The sequence below is a fragment of the Medicago sativa genome, chromosome 5, assembly GCF_051527215.1.
Source record: "Medicago sativa cultivar Bolivia chromosome 5, Bolivia_mono, whole genome shotgun sequence".
NCBI lineage: Eukaryota > Viridiplantae > Streptophyta > Magnoliopsida > Fabales > Fabaceae > Medicago > Medicago sativa.
Window position 1 is genome coordinate 74,757,935 of NC_140753.1, and position 15,378 is coordinate 74,773,312.

Genomic DNA, 15,378 nt, shown 5'->3' on the forward strand with positions numbered 1-15,378 from the left:
AAATTGATTCGAATTTGAAGCTTTTGATCATTGAATTGGCTTTTAGAATCGAATTTATTGTTCAACTCAATTTTACATAAATGTATTCGAAAGTTTCAAACATAAATTACTCAACATTCAACTTACTTTTAGTTAAAATAAATTTTAGATAATCAATTAATTAATTTGAAATACATTTTTGTCATCGCAGAAGCGCGCACACTCAACCACGACTCTCAACCAAATCATTCACGGAATTTCGATGGGACTTGTCAAGTTGTCCCATACAAATCTACTAATTTATAAAATGTTGTCATTTCAAAAAAGAAAATGTTGAAGTGCAGGATACAACTTGACAGCTCTTGTACCAATCCTGCATCATGATTTGCCATCTTGATGCGGCCATTCTCTTGAGTTCTAATACAAAATGCGCAATTTAATCCTAGATTTTTTGTCGCGCTACAACTCTGAACTCGAAATAGGGGCAGCAAAACATCTTGTGTCGCAGCAAAAAGCATTCATGTTAAGTGTCGTCCGTGCAACACACTCATTGAAATCCCTCACAAACAACGTTCTAACACACTATCACACTATCACTGAACACCATTTCACCAATTCACTCTCCACATACTTTGAATAATCTATCAAGTCTTAAACATCACTATAGAATTCATAAAGTATTAATTCTTAAATATCACATTGGAAAAACCATCAAGTCTTATACTTGTGTTTGGGTGAGTGCTTTGACAAACACTATGGAATGGTATCTGGTGTATACTTGTGTAACTGTAATGCTATCTCAATTACCAAACTTGAACTCTATAGTTGGGGTTTATTAGTGGCTTTTAGGCTTATGGCCAATTGGATTATATCCATTTTAATGGAGAATAACTTATTGCAAATTGGTTGCTGTATATTGTCGATTAAAATTCCCTCTAATGGTGATGCTTGATCATTTGTTATGGATAAATAATTAAACCACATGCTGGTGGAAATGAAATGGGTGTAGTCTTGTGAAGTTGAATTAAGGTAATTGATGTAGAGTAAGGAATATTACACAGTCCTTGCTTGCAGTAGCTTCTACATTTGGAGTGTGTCGCTCATAGATATAGTAGACTTATATATACTATATAGTGTACTTACTTTACTGTTAGAATAAGATTATGCACACAAATTCCAGACTTAAACTTGGATATAAGGGTAAGATATTTTGTGACTAAGTCAAAGCTGAGAAGGAGGTTTGTTCTTGATGGAGGATCCCAAGTGGCGTGCTGTAGGCAACATGTTTCTCATATGCCTATTTTCTTTCATTTGGAGCAGGTCATCATAATGAACCATCCTGGTTACGTTATTATTGTTAGTAGAATAGAACACAAGGATCAATTTTTTTCTTTCTCTTTCTCTATACTATATGATGCTCGAAATCTTGTGCAACTTATGGACGACATAGTTCCTGCGACACTTTTCACTCCTTCACTCACTAGGAGTCAGTTAGTGGAATATGCTGTGCTCGATATTGTCGAGAGGAGGTTTATTCATCGTCTGTGATTACTATTGGTGGCACAGAATATGGTTTAGCTAATGACGAGGTTGCTCATGTGAAAGAATTTGGTAAGAATGACACAACATTTAAAAAATAGACTCATCTTGGCCGTCTTTTAAAATCTGGGGATTATGCTCTTGGTTATGACTTGTGTGGAGCTAGCACCAATTGCTATTATACAAATGATCTTCCTGCTGCAATTTTGATAAAGAAGACTAGTTATGAAGAGAATGGTAGAGTTGTTCGAGATAAGATGGAATATGAATATGGACTCTTCATAAAAGATCTAGAACAAGACCCTCATCTCACTTTCACCATAGCATCCGACCAAAATCCAACCTACCGCCACCCATCAGACAAGGCCATCAGAGATCACTTCAGTAGACCTTCTGTTCCATTGGAGGAGTTGCTTGCTGGATAATCTTGATCTGAATTACCAGTTACAAGTTTAAAAATAATCACTTCTGTTGATCATGATTTGTTTATTCCAATAACAAGGTGCTTTTTATTTATTTTTCATTTAGGTTGTTTTCATTTGCAATTTCTGTTGTTTTGTTTATTCCAAGAGCAAGAATGAGGAATATGCTTATTTTTCATCATGATATAGTCCTACTACTAATAATAATACATATCTTATTGTGTTTACATTCCTTTATTCAGGGTCACTGGCTGACCATGACAAGAGAAATTATAACTGTCCATAAGTGTTCCATATTATGCAAAATATGTAGACATAAGCAACGAAGAGAGCGAAACTGTAACAGCCAATAGACAAATAAATGACAGTGAAGAATGCAACTCTGCTCCACAAATTAGATACAGTTTTAAGCCTAAATAGAGGAGGTGTTTGCTATAATAACATGGAAATGCAGTATAATACACACTCCACTCATAATAGAGAAAGGTTGGCGATTTCGATCGTTCCAAAAACCTTTGCCATGCAAAACAACTTTTAATATGATTCACAACTTTCTAATCCATATCTACGTGCTTCGTATTTGCAAACGACTTTTAATACGATTGGCATCTTCCACGATCTTTTGAATAAATTCATATTCGTACCTGCAAAAGTTACGACTTTCAATTCAGTTATGCAAAAGTTACGACTTTCAACAAGTTGTCGCATAGAATACAAAAACTGCACTGAAACTTAAAACAAAATGTAAACAACAAAATATTTCATGTCTAAATTTCTTGCTGGTAAAATCATACTTCAATTGATAGCTATAAAGAAGAGCAGTTTTTTTTTTTTTTTTACCAATTCACATACCTTCCAAAACGATGAAATTATATTATATTATATCATATTCTTAACTGCTATTACTAGTCGAGTAAAAATTGGTTATTATAGAATAATGCAAATAGAAGTCTTTTGAAGTATATTACATACCCGGTTGTATAAGCCTTTCCGGACAAATTCGACACTTCAAACAAAGCTGACTTCCATTTCTGTACTCTCTCTGAGTCAATTCCAAAAGTATTTTCATGTCTAGCCATGTCTTCGCCATAACTTTTTCTCATATGCCTTATGTCTGATGGATCCACTTTGTAAAAGATTGGCCAAACTAATTGATTCTTCAATTTCATACACTCCATAATCTTGACAAGTTCTTCAAGACACCATGAGGAATTCGCATAGTTTTCAGACAAAATGATAATCGACAGCCTTGATTCTTCAATTGCATTTAGAAGAGTGGGTGAAATTTGGTCTCCAGTGTGCAGTCCTCCATCATCCATGAAGGTCTTGAATCCCCCTTGACATAAAGCGTGATAAAGAGAACCTGTAAAAGAGTTGCGCGTATCTTCTCCTCTAAAACTTAGGAAAATTTGCCATTTGGCCATTGAATGTCTCAGACTATCTAGTGATACTTTCCATTCCTCAATTGGTTTACCTCTTAAGGAAGATCCCACTTCTTTAATTGTTCTCGGTAACCCTTCACATTCAAAGGAAACTTCACGTGCCACATTCAATAAGTCAAATGAAGATGAGTTCCCTTCATCATGAATACCAGAATGTTTTTGGAACAAAGTCCAAGATTCCTCTGTAGATAAGGGACCAAGTTGAATATCCCTTTGGGAGTACATCAATTCACAATCTTGTTGGGAACGTGCGGTCAAAAGGATCTTGCATCGATTACTATTACAAGGAATGCCTACATCTTCTGGATCAAATTTTACCCGAACATCATCGAAAATCACTAGAATTGGACGACTCATACTTTCTATTCTTGAGAATATTCTTCTTGCTCTTCCAGCTTCACTGTTTCTATCGAATGTCATGTCTAACAAGTCAGCAATTTCTTCTTGTATAGTTCTGATATTCAGGTTTTGCGTCACCGTGGCAAATAAAACCTCATGAAAAATCTTTAGATACTTAACTTTCTCACCCATTGCTTTCGCCAACGCTGTTTTACCAGAGCCCTTGCTACCATACAATCCAATCATAGAGCAATTATCATCTCGCAGTGCCTCTAAAATTTGATCTGAAGTCTTATCTCTAGACTTAAAACACAAAATATTTCCAGACGAGAAGTGCTCTAAACTTGGAATTGGAGTTGAAAATGGATCAAATTCGCATTTTACATTCAATGCGGTTATTTTTCTCAACAATTTCCTAAATTCATTCCATTGTCGTTTTCTTGATTGTAGTGTCAGATTTTCAACCTCTTGCATGAGTATATCTGCTTCTTTTAGCCACTCAAACACAGCATCGCTTACCTTTTCCGTTTTGTGATCAGTTGCTTCAACTTTTACACGCACAAGATCTCGATTTGAAATCAGCCTACTCTTTTCTGTTTCGACTTCTTCAAAGACTTTGCCGAACCAATCAGATAGATATTTCTTTCCTTCATCGTCCTCTAACACCATCTTTACCGCCTTACCAACAAAAAACATGGCATATCGAAGATTTGCTGCTGCTGCAAAGTTTTATTGATGTAAACATTTAAATCAGCATACGTTTCACAATGAATATCATTTTCACTTTTCAATGTAAATTTTTTTTTTTTTTTTTTTCCAATTGTGTCTTCTACTATATACAATATTCCCAAAGTACTATTTTCTATTAATGACCGAAAAACACATCAATAGTTAACAAACAAGGTTAATGTAATAAAAAGTGTCACATTTTTTTACATACAATTTTATTGCATTTCTTAATCTATGTACAAACTTTGAACGACATATGCAGTTTAAAACGGAGAGAGTAACTGACACAAAAATTTAAATGAAAGGAATTGGAACTCACACATGTTGCAGCATGCAGAAACGATGTGTCAATGAATTTTGAATAAATGAATGTCTCTTAGCTTCAAAGTAGAAGGTTAGTCAACAAATAAATGGTTGGAGGGGTGTATATTGTGAAGTGTGATGTGATCAGCCTCCAACTATAGTCTATATATATGAGATGAGATATCATCAAGTCAAGTCCAAACTTTTGTGTAGAATAATAATAATAATGATGGCTATGTGATTATTTCATAGGAAGCTTCGTTTATAAACAAGAAAGAAGCTGATTCAAACTTGAACTCACCAAAACTTACAAGAAAGAAACAAGTAGTCAACCCGGTTTGTTTCTTCAGTGAAAATACTGAGAAGATAGAACGGGGTCCTACTTCAATTATTAATCTTGCTTCGGAAAATCTGTGGGCATATAAGAAGAGTTTTTTTTCTTTCTCTCAAATGAATTTTTTTATAAACAAAGTAAAAAATCAAACTAATAAAAACAATGTCAGAATTATAATAATATTTAACTTATACCCAAAAAATATTTATTTAGTAATTTTTTGAAAAACAATCCTGCCAAGGCCGGTCCCAAGCCCGGGTAAAATGGAGAGGGTTGTGTTAGGCCTCGACAGCCAACGTAAAACTTTGTCGAATCTCTATGACATGGACCAAATACGAAATAGTGTGAATGCTAGGTCGTTGCCCGGAAGCAACGCGCTGTATGGCTCGAGTACAGTGTCAAATGAGCAAGGGCCGCTGCATCGCCGCCTGGATGTAGTGAAAAATAAGCAAGGGTTCCCACATCTTCGCGAACGGGTGCGGGTAAAGAAGCTAGTTCATGAGAGTAGGATTCGTTTTGGAACTTGGAATATAGGTACTCTTACGGGTAAATCTATGGAAGTAGTAGACACTATGACTAGGAGGAGGATTAACTTTATGTGCCTACAAGAAACTAAGTGGGTGGGGAAAAAGGCGAGAGAATTAGATAGTTCAGGATTTAAGCTTTGGTACACGGGTGAAGTTAGATCGAGAAATGGGGTAGGCATCATTGTGGATAAGGAGTGGAAGAAAGATATTGTGGATGTTACAAGGATAGGAGATCGGATTATAGCCTTAAAGTGTGTAGTGGAACAAGACACCTTTAACGTAATTAGCGCTTATGCACCTCAGGTAGGACTAGAAGAACACCTTAAAGTAAAGTTTTGGGAGGAGCTAGAAGGATTAATTCAGGATATTCCATTAGGAGAAAAGATTTTTCTAGGAGGGGATTTGAATGGGCATGTAGGGAGGGTTTCGAGAGGTTTCGAGGGCGTGCATGGGGGGTATGGTCTCGGGGAGGTAAATGCGGAGGGAAATTCCATCTTAGATTTTTCATCGGCTTTTGATCTTACAATAGCAAATACGTGTTTTAGGAAAAGAGAGGAGCATCTCATCACTTACAAGAGTGGGGCCTCTTGTTCTCAGATCGATTTCTTTCTCATTAGGAAAACAGACAGGAAGATCTGTTTAGACTGTAAAGTCATACCGGGAGAGGGCTTAACTACCCAACATAGAGTAATGGTGATGGATGTAAGGGTTAAGAGGAGGGCAAAGAGAAGAGACCGTAGCGGGGCTCCGCGAATCAAGTGGTGGCATTTAAAGGGTGACAAACAAAGGATATTCCAACACAAGATATTAGAGGGAGGTTTCAGGCAACCACATGGAAGCGCTACTGATATGTGGGAGAGGATGGCTCATGAGATTAAGAAGGTGGCAAAAGAGACATTGGGAGAATCTAGAGGTTTTGGACCTAGGGGTAAAGAATCTTGGTGGTGGAATGACAGTGTTCAGAGTAAAGTTCGAATCAAGAGAGATTGTTTTAGAGATTGGTCTAAGTGTAAAAGTGCCGAAACTTGGGATAAATATAAGATAGCTAGGAAAGAGGCTAAGAAGGCGGTGAGCGAAGCGAGAACTCAAGCATTTGAAGGATTATACCAATCTTTAGGTACCAAGGAGGGGGAGAAATCTATATACAAGCTTGCGAAGGGACGAGAACGAAAGACAAGAGACCTGGACCAAGTGAAGTGTATTAAGGATGAAGAGGGTATAGTTTTGGTGCAAGAGAGAGATATTAAGGATAGATGGAAGAAGTATTTCCACAACTTATTTAATGAAGGATATGAGATCTTACCAGACTCTAACAGGTTAGACATCAGAGAGGAGGACCGAAACTATAACTATTATCGCCGGATTCAGGAGCACGAGGTGAAAGAAGCGTTGAAAAGGATGAGTAATGGCAAGGCAGTTGGGCCGGACAACATACCTATTGAAGTGTGGAAAAGTCTTGGCGATAGAGGAATTGGGTGGCTCACAAAACTTTTCAACGAGATTATGAGGACGAAGAAAATGCCGGACGAGTGGAGAAGAAGCACCTTAATTCCAATCTATAAGAACAAGGGGGATATACAAGATTGCGCGAATTATAGGGGAATTAAGCTAATGAGTCATACCATGAAGTTATGGGAAAGGGTAATTGAGCGAAGACTAAGAAAAGAGACTCACGTTACGGATAACCAATTTGGTTTTATGCCTGGGAGGTCGACTATGGAAGCGATCTACTTACTTCGACGCGTGATGGAGCGATATCGGACGGATAAAAAAGACTTGCACTTAGTTTTCATTGATTTGGAGAAGGCGTATGATAGAGTACCTAGAGAGATTTTGTGGAAAGCCCTGGAGAAGAAAGGGGTGAGGATTGCCTATATTAGAGCTATCCAGGATATGTATGAGGGGGCTTCGACTAGTGTGAGGACGCAGGATGGGGATACCGGAGATTTTCCCATAACAATAGGACTGCACCAAGGGTCAACCCTAAGTCCTTATCTTTTTACTTTAGTTTTGGATGTACTGACGGAACACATCCAAGAGTTAGCACCGAGATGTATGCTTTTTGCAGATGATGTAGTCTTGCTTGGTGAGTCGAGGGAGGAGTTAAACGGGAGGCTAGAGACTTGGAGGCAAGCCTTAGAAGCGTACGGTTTCCGCCTGAGTAGAAACAAGACGGAATATATGGAATGTAACTTCAGTAAAAGGAGAAGTGGGTCTACCTTAGAGGTGAAAGTTGGAGATCATATCATACCCCAAGTTACACGGTTTAGATATCTTGGGTCCATAGTACAAAATGACGGAGAAATAGAAGCTGATGTACATCATCGTATTCAAGCTGGGTGGTTGAAATGGAGAAGAGCCTCAGGTGTTTTGTGCGATAAGAAAGTACCACTTAAGCTGAAAGGAAAGTTCTATCGGACAGCAGTCAGACCGGCAATGTTGTATGGTACGGAGTGTTGGGCGATTAAGAGCCAACACGAGAGTAAAGTAAGCGTAGCGGAGATGAGGATGTTGCGTTGGATGAGTGGTAAGACTAGACATGATAGGATTAGGAATGACATCATTAGAGAGAGAGTGGGGGTAGCACCTATAGTAGAAAAGTTGGTAGAAAATAGGCTTAGATGGTTTGGACATGTAGAGAGAAGGCCCGTAGACGCCGTGGTAAGAAGAGTAGATCAAATGGAGGAGAGTCAGGTTAAAAGAGGTAGAGGAAGACCTAAGAAAACTATTAGAGAAACCATTAGAAAAGATTTAGAGGTCAATGAGTTGGATCCAAATATGGTCTTTGATAGAACATTATGGCGGCATTTGATCCATGTAGCCGACCCCACTTAGTGGGATAAGGCGTTGTTGTTGTTGTTGTTGTAGTAATTTTTTGAAAAACCAGTAGTATTTTAGTAAGAGCAATGATAGATAGACACCCTTATAATGTGTACAAATTTTCTAGAATTATGGGATGGGACATAACTCCCAATCTTTTTTATTCTTATTTTTTATTTTTATTTTTTATAAAATGCCAAATTTTCTACAATTAAGTACTAAAGGGATAATATGGTCATTATACATTCACAATCAATTTTGATTCAATGTATCCAAACAATATCAACTCAAAAGAATCACTTTTAATTAAGCGTATCCAAACATAATCAATTCATATCTAACTCACTTTTAACCAAAATCAATTCTCTCAAACTCAATTCTATCAAAATCAATTCTCCCCACCGTTATACCAAACACACACTAATACAAATTTTTCTAGAAGCATTTTGTAGACCTCCTAAAATGTAGAGAGAAAATTAAAAACAAATACTTTTCATAGGGGTCACATACACTACTTTTCATTTTTCATTTACATAGGGGTTATGTCACATAACAGAAAAACAATTCATTACAATTCCTTCCTTCAATCAGAGACATATCCTAGAAAATAAAACAAATAAGTTTTTATATAAAAACCAAAAACAAAACAAAAGTAACAACTTATATTTTTACCACAAAACTTTTATTTATAGATTTTTTAATGAATACTTTTGGGACACTGCTTAACCAGACTTTGTTATATTAATGTTTGCTCAAATACATTATCCAATTGTTTAAATAAAGAGAAATGATATTTTGACAACCATTTTTTGACAACTTTTGGATAACTTTCTCTCTCATACTCACATGATATTGTTATCCTCTCTCTTCCTTTTTCTCTCTCCATTGTTTTTGACCAATAAAAAGTGAGAAAAACAAGGTTGTCAACAAGGTTGTCATCAAATGGATGTCAAAATATCATTACTCTTAAATAAAAAACCTCTTCTGTATTCTTCCAAACCACTCTCATAATTTTCCTAAGCCAGATCCAACAATTCCCTATTTTTAGACCAAAATTATAATTATTAGTGCATAAAAATGAAAATACTTTCCTCTAAAAGAAAAATAGTTAATCTCAGGAATAGATGAAATATGGTCATAATTTTCCCATAGATACACGGTAGTGGTACTGTCCAAAAAATTAGACAATAAAGCAACACTTGAAAAAAATAAATTTGGTTGGAGTTTGAAACCCGCATATTAGCAACTGAGCTAAATTCACGAGATATTTAAAAATTTATCTAACATGTTAGCAATTATTTTTTAAAAAAAATGACATTGTCCTCACAAGTTTAACTCAATTGTTAGATACAATGCATAACACATGTAAATGTTCAAAAATTATTTTTGGTCTAACCAAAAAAAAATTTTAAAAGTTTTTTGTGTTAAACAAAAATTGAATTTGTTAATCTTTCAAAAAAAAAAAAATTGAATTTGTTAAATGTAGGTGTTACACCAGAGGGAGGTTCAAACAGAAGTAACATAACGCGAAATAGGAATGTGGAAGAGAGGTTTATTCACCGCCGTCGGCGCACTCCGCCACCGCACAACTCCGTCAGGAGTCCGCGGCGCCGCCACCATGTCATCCGCCGTAGACACGATGGTTCTCCGCTCCCTCAAAGAACACTACATGGAAGTCGCCAAAATGAACATGCCACCTGTACTCTCTCTAAAAATCTCATTCTCTCTCTCTAGGGTTTAGGGTTTAACATTTTTTATGCATTTCAATTTCAGAAAGTGAGTCCTCCATCAAACTTCACAATCGTGAAAGGAGCGCTTGATTCCGAAGGTCCAGTTTTGAAGCGAAACTATGGCGAAGAAGAAATCAGCATCTACGTGATGCGATTGAACAATATCGGTGAAGAACAAGACGGTGCTATTGATCAATTGTTCATTCATGTTGATGTGTCTAAACCTGAACAAAAGGAATCGTTGAATTTTCTTTGTGGTTTGTATGAAGATGCTCTTGGGATTCACTCTGTTTCTATGAGACCTAAGCTTCTTGATTCTAGTGGATACATTCTGACTCCTACACACTATACTGGTCCTGTTTTTGCGTATGTTTCTTCAATCTCAATCTCTATAAATATGAATTCATGATCTATGGAGCCTTGACACCGGATAGACTCTTAACACTTATAATTATTTCAAAAAATGACATAATTGAATGTATTCAAATGTGTCGGTGTTGTATCGGTGTCAGACACTGACATGTGTTGTGTCGGACAACGTGCACACCGAAGTGGCGGTGTACACTAGGGTTTTACTATGCTAATTTTCATTTTTTGTTTTGTTCTGTTTTGAGTATTTTTGTTGATAGTGAAATATATGATTCTGATAGGTTGAAAAGTTTAGGGTTTGTGTTTGTGTAGTTTAGGATAATTGAAATAGTTGAAGTGTGTAACAATATAAGCTGAAAAAAGATATATTATAGTGAAGAATGGTTGGAAAGAGAATTTATTAGAAGTATATTCACCTCCTAAATCACAGCGGTTTTACTCTGTCCGTATTCGTGTTTTGTTTCAAACTTTTTTGAACTATAGTGAAATATATGAATCTGACGTGTTTAGAGTTTAGGGTTTCTGTTTGTGTAGTTTAGGGTAATGGAAATAGTTGGAGTTTGTAGCAATATAAACTGAAAAAAGGTAGATGAAAATGGAGAATTGGATGGGGAGAATGGTTTTGGATATGTTTGATGAGTATAGAGGATTTTCTATATGGTTAAAACTAGCTGAATTCATGATACTGTAGGGTTTTAATCTGTCAATATCCATTTTTTTTTGGTTTTGTTATGTTTCAATCATGTTTTTTATAGTGAAGTCGATGATCCTGTTATATGAGTTCAGGGTTTTTGTTTGTGTAGTTTTGGGTTTTGATGTGTAGAGAAGATTTGCTATATGCTAAGGAAATTTCTGAGTTTAGTGATTTGAAGAATGGAGTTGAAGTAGAATTTCCCTCCATTATTAAGCACTCTTCGTGTTTCTAAGTGGAGCATAGGCTTATGTTGATTCTTGGGGAAATTGCACATACCACCGTTAGATATGCTGAATTGAAGTGTTGTCCATTATTGGTCATGGCGCTGCCATGGTGGATTGCGGTGGCGGATTCTCTGATAACCACCATGGCCAACTTATGAAAGATGGCGGCGCCATGGCGTATTTTTCGCTTTCCACCGTTGATAACTCTGGAAATTACACCCCCTCTGTTTTGAAAAAGACATTTATCTTCCTTCAATCACACACATCCTCTACAAGGGATGTCATTTAAGCATATCTTAGGAGACTTAAGTGCAATTTCCTCTTCATCCTAAAATAGTTTTCTATTGTAACAAGTAACAATATAACGAAAATGACAAGGGTGTACCACACATGATAATATAGTGCCTACTGGATTCACAATGGATCCAATCCTTTCCTGCATCCTATCACAGTGATAGTTTTACAGTATCAGATCGTCCTTCAGTGGTATTAGAAGTCTAAAAGATAGTTGGACTTTGTTAGTAGGAACTTTGTTTGTTAATCCTCCATAAGCTCTATATATAAAACATCTTGTACTCATTTTATGTATCTTTTACTCAATTCAATATGTTGCCTTCAGAGTATACTCTCTACCTATACTATGCGTATGACCTTTACCCCACACCCTTGGATTTCTCACAACTGTTCCTAAACTAACAATGACAACCGACAGCTAGTTATGAGAAAATATTGTGATTGTGTATTCTTTAATTTTTTGTACTGGAACTTAATGTCGGTGCTTAATTGCTGTCAATGTGAATGCTTCATGTATTCTCTTTTCTGGATGACATAAGATAGGAAGGGTTAAGCTAGGTAGAACTGCTGAATCATGTTTTGCATAAAACCAGAAGTTCTTTTCTATTCCTACTTAATAACTTTTTGAGCATGTCTCCTCAATCTCTTCTCTACTATGAATTGATGATACACTAGAGTTTTACTCTGTTAATATTCCTCTTTTGTTTTGTTTTGTTTTGTTTTGTGCCAAGTATTTTTGTTTAATAGTGAAATCTATGATCCTGTTAGGTTTAGAGTTTAGGGTAACTAAACAGTTGGTGTGTGTAACAATATAAGCTGAAAAAAGATAGATGAACATGGAGAATTGATCGGGGGGGGGGCGGTTTTCGATATGTTTATGAGTACAGAAGATTTTCTATATGGTAAGTAGCTGAGTTTTGGGATTTGAACCTGAAGTAGAATGCCACTACAATAAGAGTTCTTCCTCTTTTGTTAAGTAGAGCTTAGGCTTATGTTGCTTCTAGAAAATAGGCTTAGATGGTTTGGACATGTAGAGAGAAGGCCCGTAGATGCCGTCGTAAGAAAAGTAGATCAAATGGAGGAGAGTCGAGTTAAAAGAGGTAGAGGGAGACCTAGGAAAATTATTAGAGAAACCTTTAGAAAGGATTTAGAAGTCAATGAGTTGGATCCAAATATGGTTTATGATAGAACACTATGGCGTAATTTGATCCATGTAGCCGACCCCACTTAGTGGGATAAGGCTTGGTTGTTGTTGTTGTTGTTGTACCTTTAAGATATGCTTAAATGAAATTTTGTCAACTGCCATGGCCAATTTGTGAAGGACGGCGTGACCAGGATCTCTTGTGGCGGATATGACTGGGCCATATTGTGGATTTTTGGCTTTCAGCCATGGTCTGCCAAGCCATTGATAACTCTGGAAATGACACCCCTCTATTCTGCAAAAGACAGTAATCTCCCTTTAATTACGCAAACCCTCTACAAGGGATGCATGCATGATTTAAGCACATCTCAGACGAGATGAATGCTTGCATCCTAATAATCTTCTATTAACACAATGAAAAGACAAGGCTGTACCACATGCAAAATTATAGTGCATACAGTAGATTCACCATGCATCCAATCCTTTCCTGCATCCTATCATAGTGATAGTTTTACAGCATCAGATTGTTCTTTAATGGATATTGGAAGTATGGAATTTATTTAGAGTTTGTCGGTAGGTACTTTGTTAATCTTCCATAAGCTCCATATATAGAACATCTTGTAGTCATTTTCTGTCTCTTAATCAATTCAATATGCCGCCTTCAGAGTATGCTCTCTATCTGTCCCATGCCATTTACCCCTCACCCTTGAATTTTGGTTCAAATTCAAATAATCACAAACTAACAATGACAACTGTTATCAGAAAATATTTGTGTTACTTCATTTTTTTCTTAAACTGGAACTTATTGTTAGTCTTAATTACTGTCAATGTGAATGCTTCATTTATATCATGTTTTCTGGCTGACTTAAGATAGGAAGGTTCGAAGGTAAAACTGCTGAATCCTGTTCTGCATAAAACAAGTAGTTCTTATATGTTGTTGGAAAATATGAACATCCTTGCTGTTTCTGGATTACAAATTTTGTCTTAAACCATATCCTATTCGAATTCTGTTAAATTCCAATGTTTGTAAGTGGTAAACTAGGAAGTGTATTGACACTTTTGACTGACTTGTGCGTAAATTGACAGGGAACTAGATGAAAAGATGAGAGATGCATTTCACGGTTACATAGAGGAACGAGGTGTAAATGATAGCCTCTTTAAATTTCTTCAAGCATGGCTATATGTGAAGGAACATCGAAATTTAATGCGTTGGTTCAAAACGATGGGCTTGTTCATCGATGGAAAGAATCAAGCCGTAGATGCATAATTTTCTCATCTTGAAGAGGGCATGTATTTTTCCTATGAGATCCAACAGTTAGCAATTAATGTATTCAAAACTCTTCGAATTCTGACTACTTTAAAAGGAATGAGCAAGAGCAATTTTCTTTTTTCATCTACTAGAGGATGGGCTTAATTTTATAGTAAATCCGTTTTATTTTTCTTTATCCTTATTATTACATAGGAGAAAAAGAAAAGTTTTTTTTTTGAAGACACTAAAATGGAGAAAAAGAAAAGTTGCATTCAAAGGTGTGTAAGCAACAACTTTAAAAGGTAGGCATCCAATTAATTTCAATGACCGACTTTTGTTATAACTCCCTCTAAAAAAGTTATTGCTATTTTGTACAAACTTTTTCTGTCGCATGAGAAAAAAGAAAGCAAAATAAAAGAGACACCAAGGCCAGCCAGTAACAAGTAACAGGATCATCAAGAGCAAACCAAAGAAGAGTCTTGAGAAACTTCCAACTAAGGTAGTCCATGCAAAAATTGTCTTCTCTGATAGAATGAATAAGGCAACCTTGAGAAGAAAGATCTTTAGTATCACGAATTACAGACACAGAGATGAAAACTCAAATCACTTGAGAGGATCAAGGCTAGGACAGAGAGAAAATATGAGTAAAGATCACACCTATATAACCAAGTTATATACCAGATTTCTAGTAATTATACCATAAACATTTAGGTAATTGCAATCTCCCTTTGATGGATGCCACTGAATTTCTCAAGATATTAAAATTTAATCAATTAAACTGTTGAATACCGTCATATTATCTTAAAGGTTGATCACAACTTTATTTTTATAGTATAAATTTACATTCATATTCATGTATTCTTATGGTTAATGATTAGCTATTAGTTCCTCTCAAAATATTTGATATTATTAGCTATTAAAATATCGTTTAAAAAATCAATTTTCTCAAATTCGGTTTTTTTAAATCAATTTTTCATAATCAATCTCAATCAAAAATAAGTTACATAGTTAAAATAACGTCAACAGTGCATACCTACTTCTGACTTGTGGCACAAGTCATTGTCAACCTTCTCAAGTTTTATAAGTACATGTACATTCTTGTCGTTTTACATGCTATACACGTTTCATGTATTATTTCAAGTTTTATAATCAATTAATTTTTACAATAGTTTTAAAATTAATGCTTTATTTTAAAAAAAAATATTGCTAGGTAAAGTTTTTTCTTAAATCAGTTTTATAAGAA

General features: G+C 35.8%; 2 protein-coding genes across 3 annotated transcripts; one reads left to right on the forward strand and one right to left on the reverse strand.

Moving 5' to 3' along the window:
* Positions 1 to 2,282: 2,282 nt before the first annotated feature.
* LOC146924983 (putative disease resistance protein At1g52660) lies at positions 2,283 to 4,893 on the reverse strand. Of its 2 annotated transcripts, none has more exons than XM_085709967.1 (3): positions 4,770 to 4,893; positions 2,913 to 4,437; positions 2,283 to 2,584 (listed from the first exon to the last, which is right to left on the reverse strand). In XM_085709967.1, the coding sequence occupies exons 1-3, from the start codon at positions 4,771 to 4,773 to the stop codon at positions 2,506 to 2,508; spliced, it is 1,608 nt and encodes a 535-aa protein (XP_085566093.1). In that variant the 5' UTR covers positions 4,774 to 4,893; the 3' UTR covers positions 2,283 to 2,505. The 2 variants fall into 2 exon arrangements, with proteins under 2 accessions (XP_085566093.1, XP_085566092.1); XM_085709966.1 differs by having other exon boundaries at positions 2,913 to 4,440.
* A 4,886-nt stretch (positions 4,894 to 9,779) lies between these two features.
* Positions 9,780 to 14,283, forward strand: LOC146924984 (Mitochondrial glycoprotein family protein). Its single transcript, XM_085709968.1, has 3 exons — positions 9,780 to 10,133; positions 10,208 to 10,530; positions 13,973 to 14,283. Exons 1-3 carry the CDS (start codon positions 9,972 to 9,974, stop codon positions 14,151 to 14,153), a joined length of 666 nt encoding a protein of 221 aa, XP_085566094.1. The 5' UTR covers positions 9,780 to 9,971; the 3' UTR covers positions 14,154 to 14,283.
* The last annotated feature ends 1,095 nt before the right edge of the window (positions 14,284 to 15,378 follow it).

Bases quoted from the DNA above. Each gene is read 5' to 3' on its own strand.
- LOC146924984 (XM_085709968.1), top strand. From the start codon at position 9,972: ATGTGGAAGAGAGGTTTATTCACCGCCGTCGGCGCACTCCGCCACCGC. The intron at 10,134-10,207 runs GTACTCTCTCTA...TTTCAATTTCAG, and splicing joins CCAAAATGAACATGCCACCT to AAAGTGAGTCCTCCATCAAA. The intron at 10,531-13,972 runs GTATGTTTCTTC...GTAAATTGACAG, and splicing joins TATACTGGTCCTGTTTTTGC to GGAACTAGATGAAAAGATGA.
- LOC146924983 (XM_085709966.1), bottom strand. The intron at 2,585-2,912 runs GTATGTAATATA...TAACTTTTGCAG, and splicing joins GGAAAGGCTTATACAACCGG to GTACGAATATGAATTTATTC.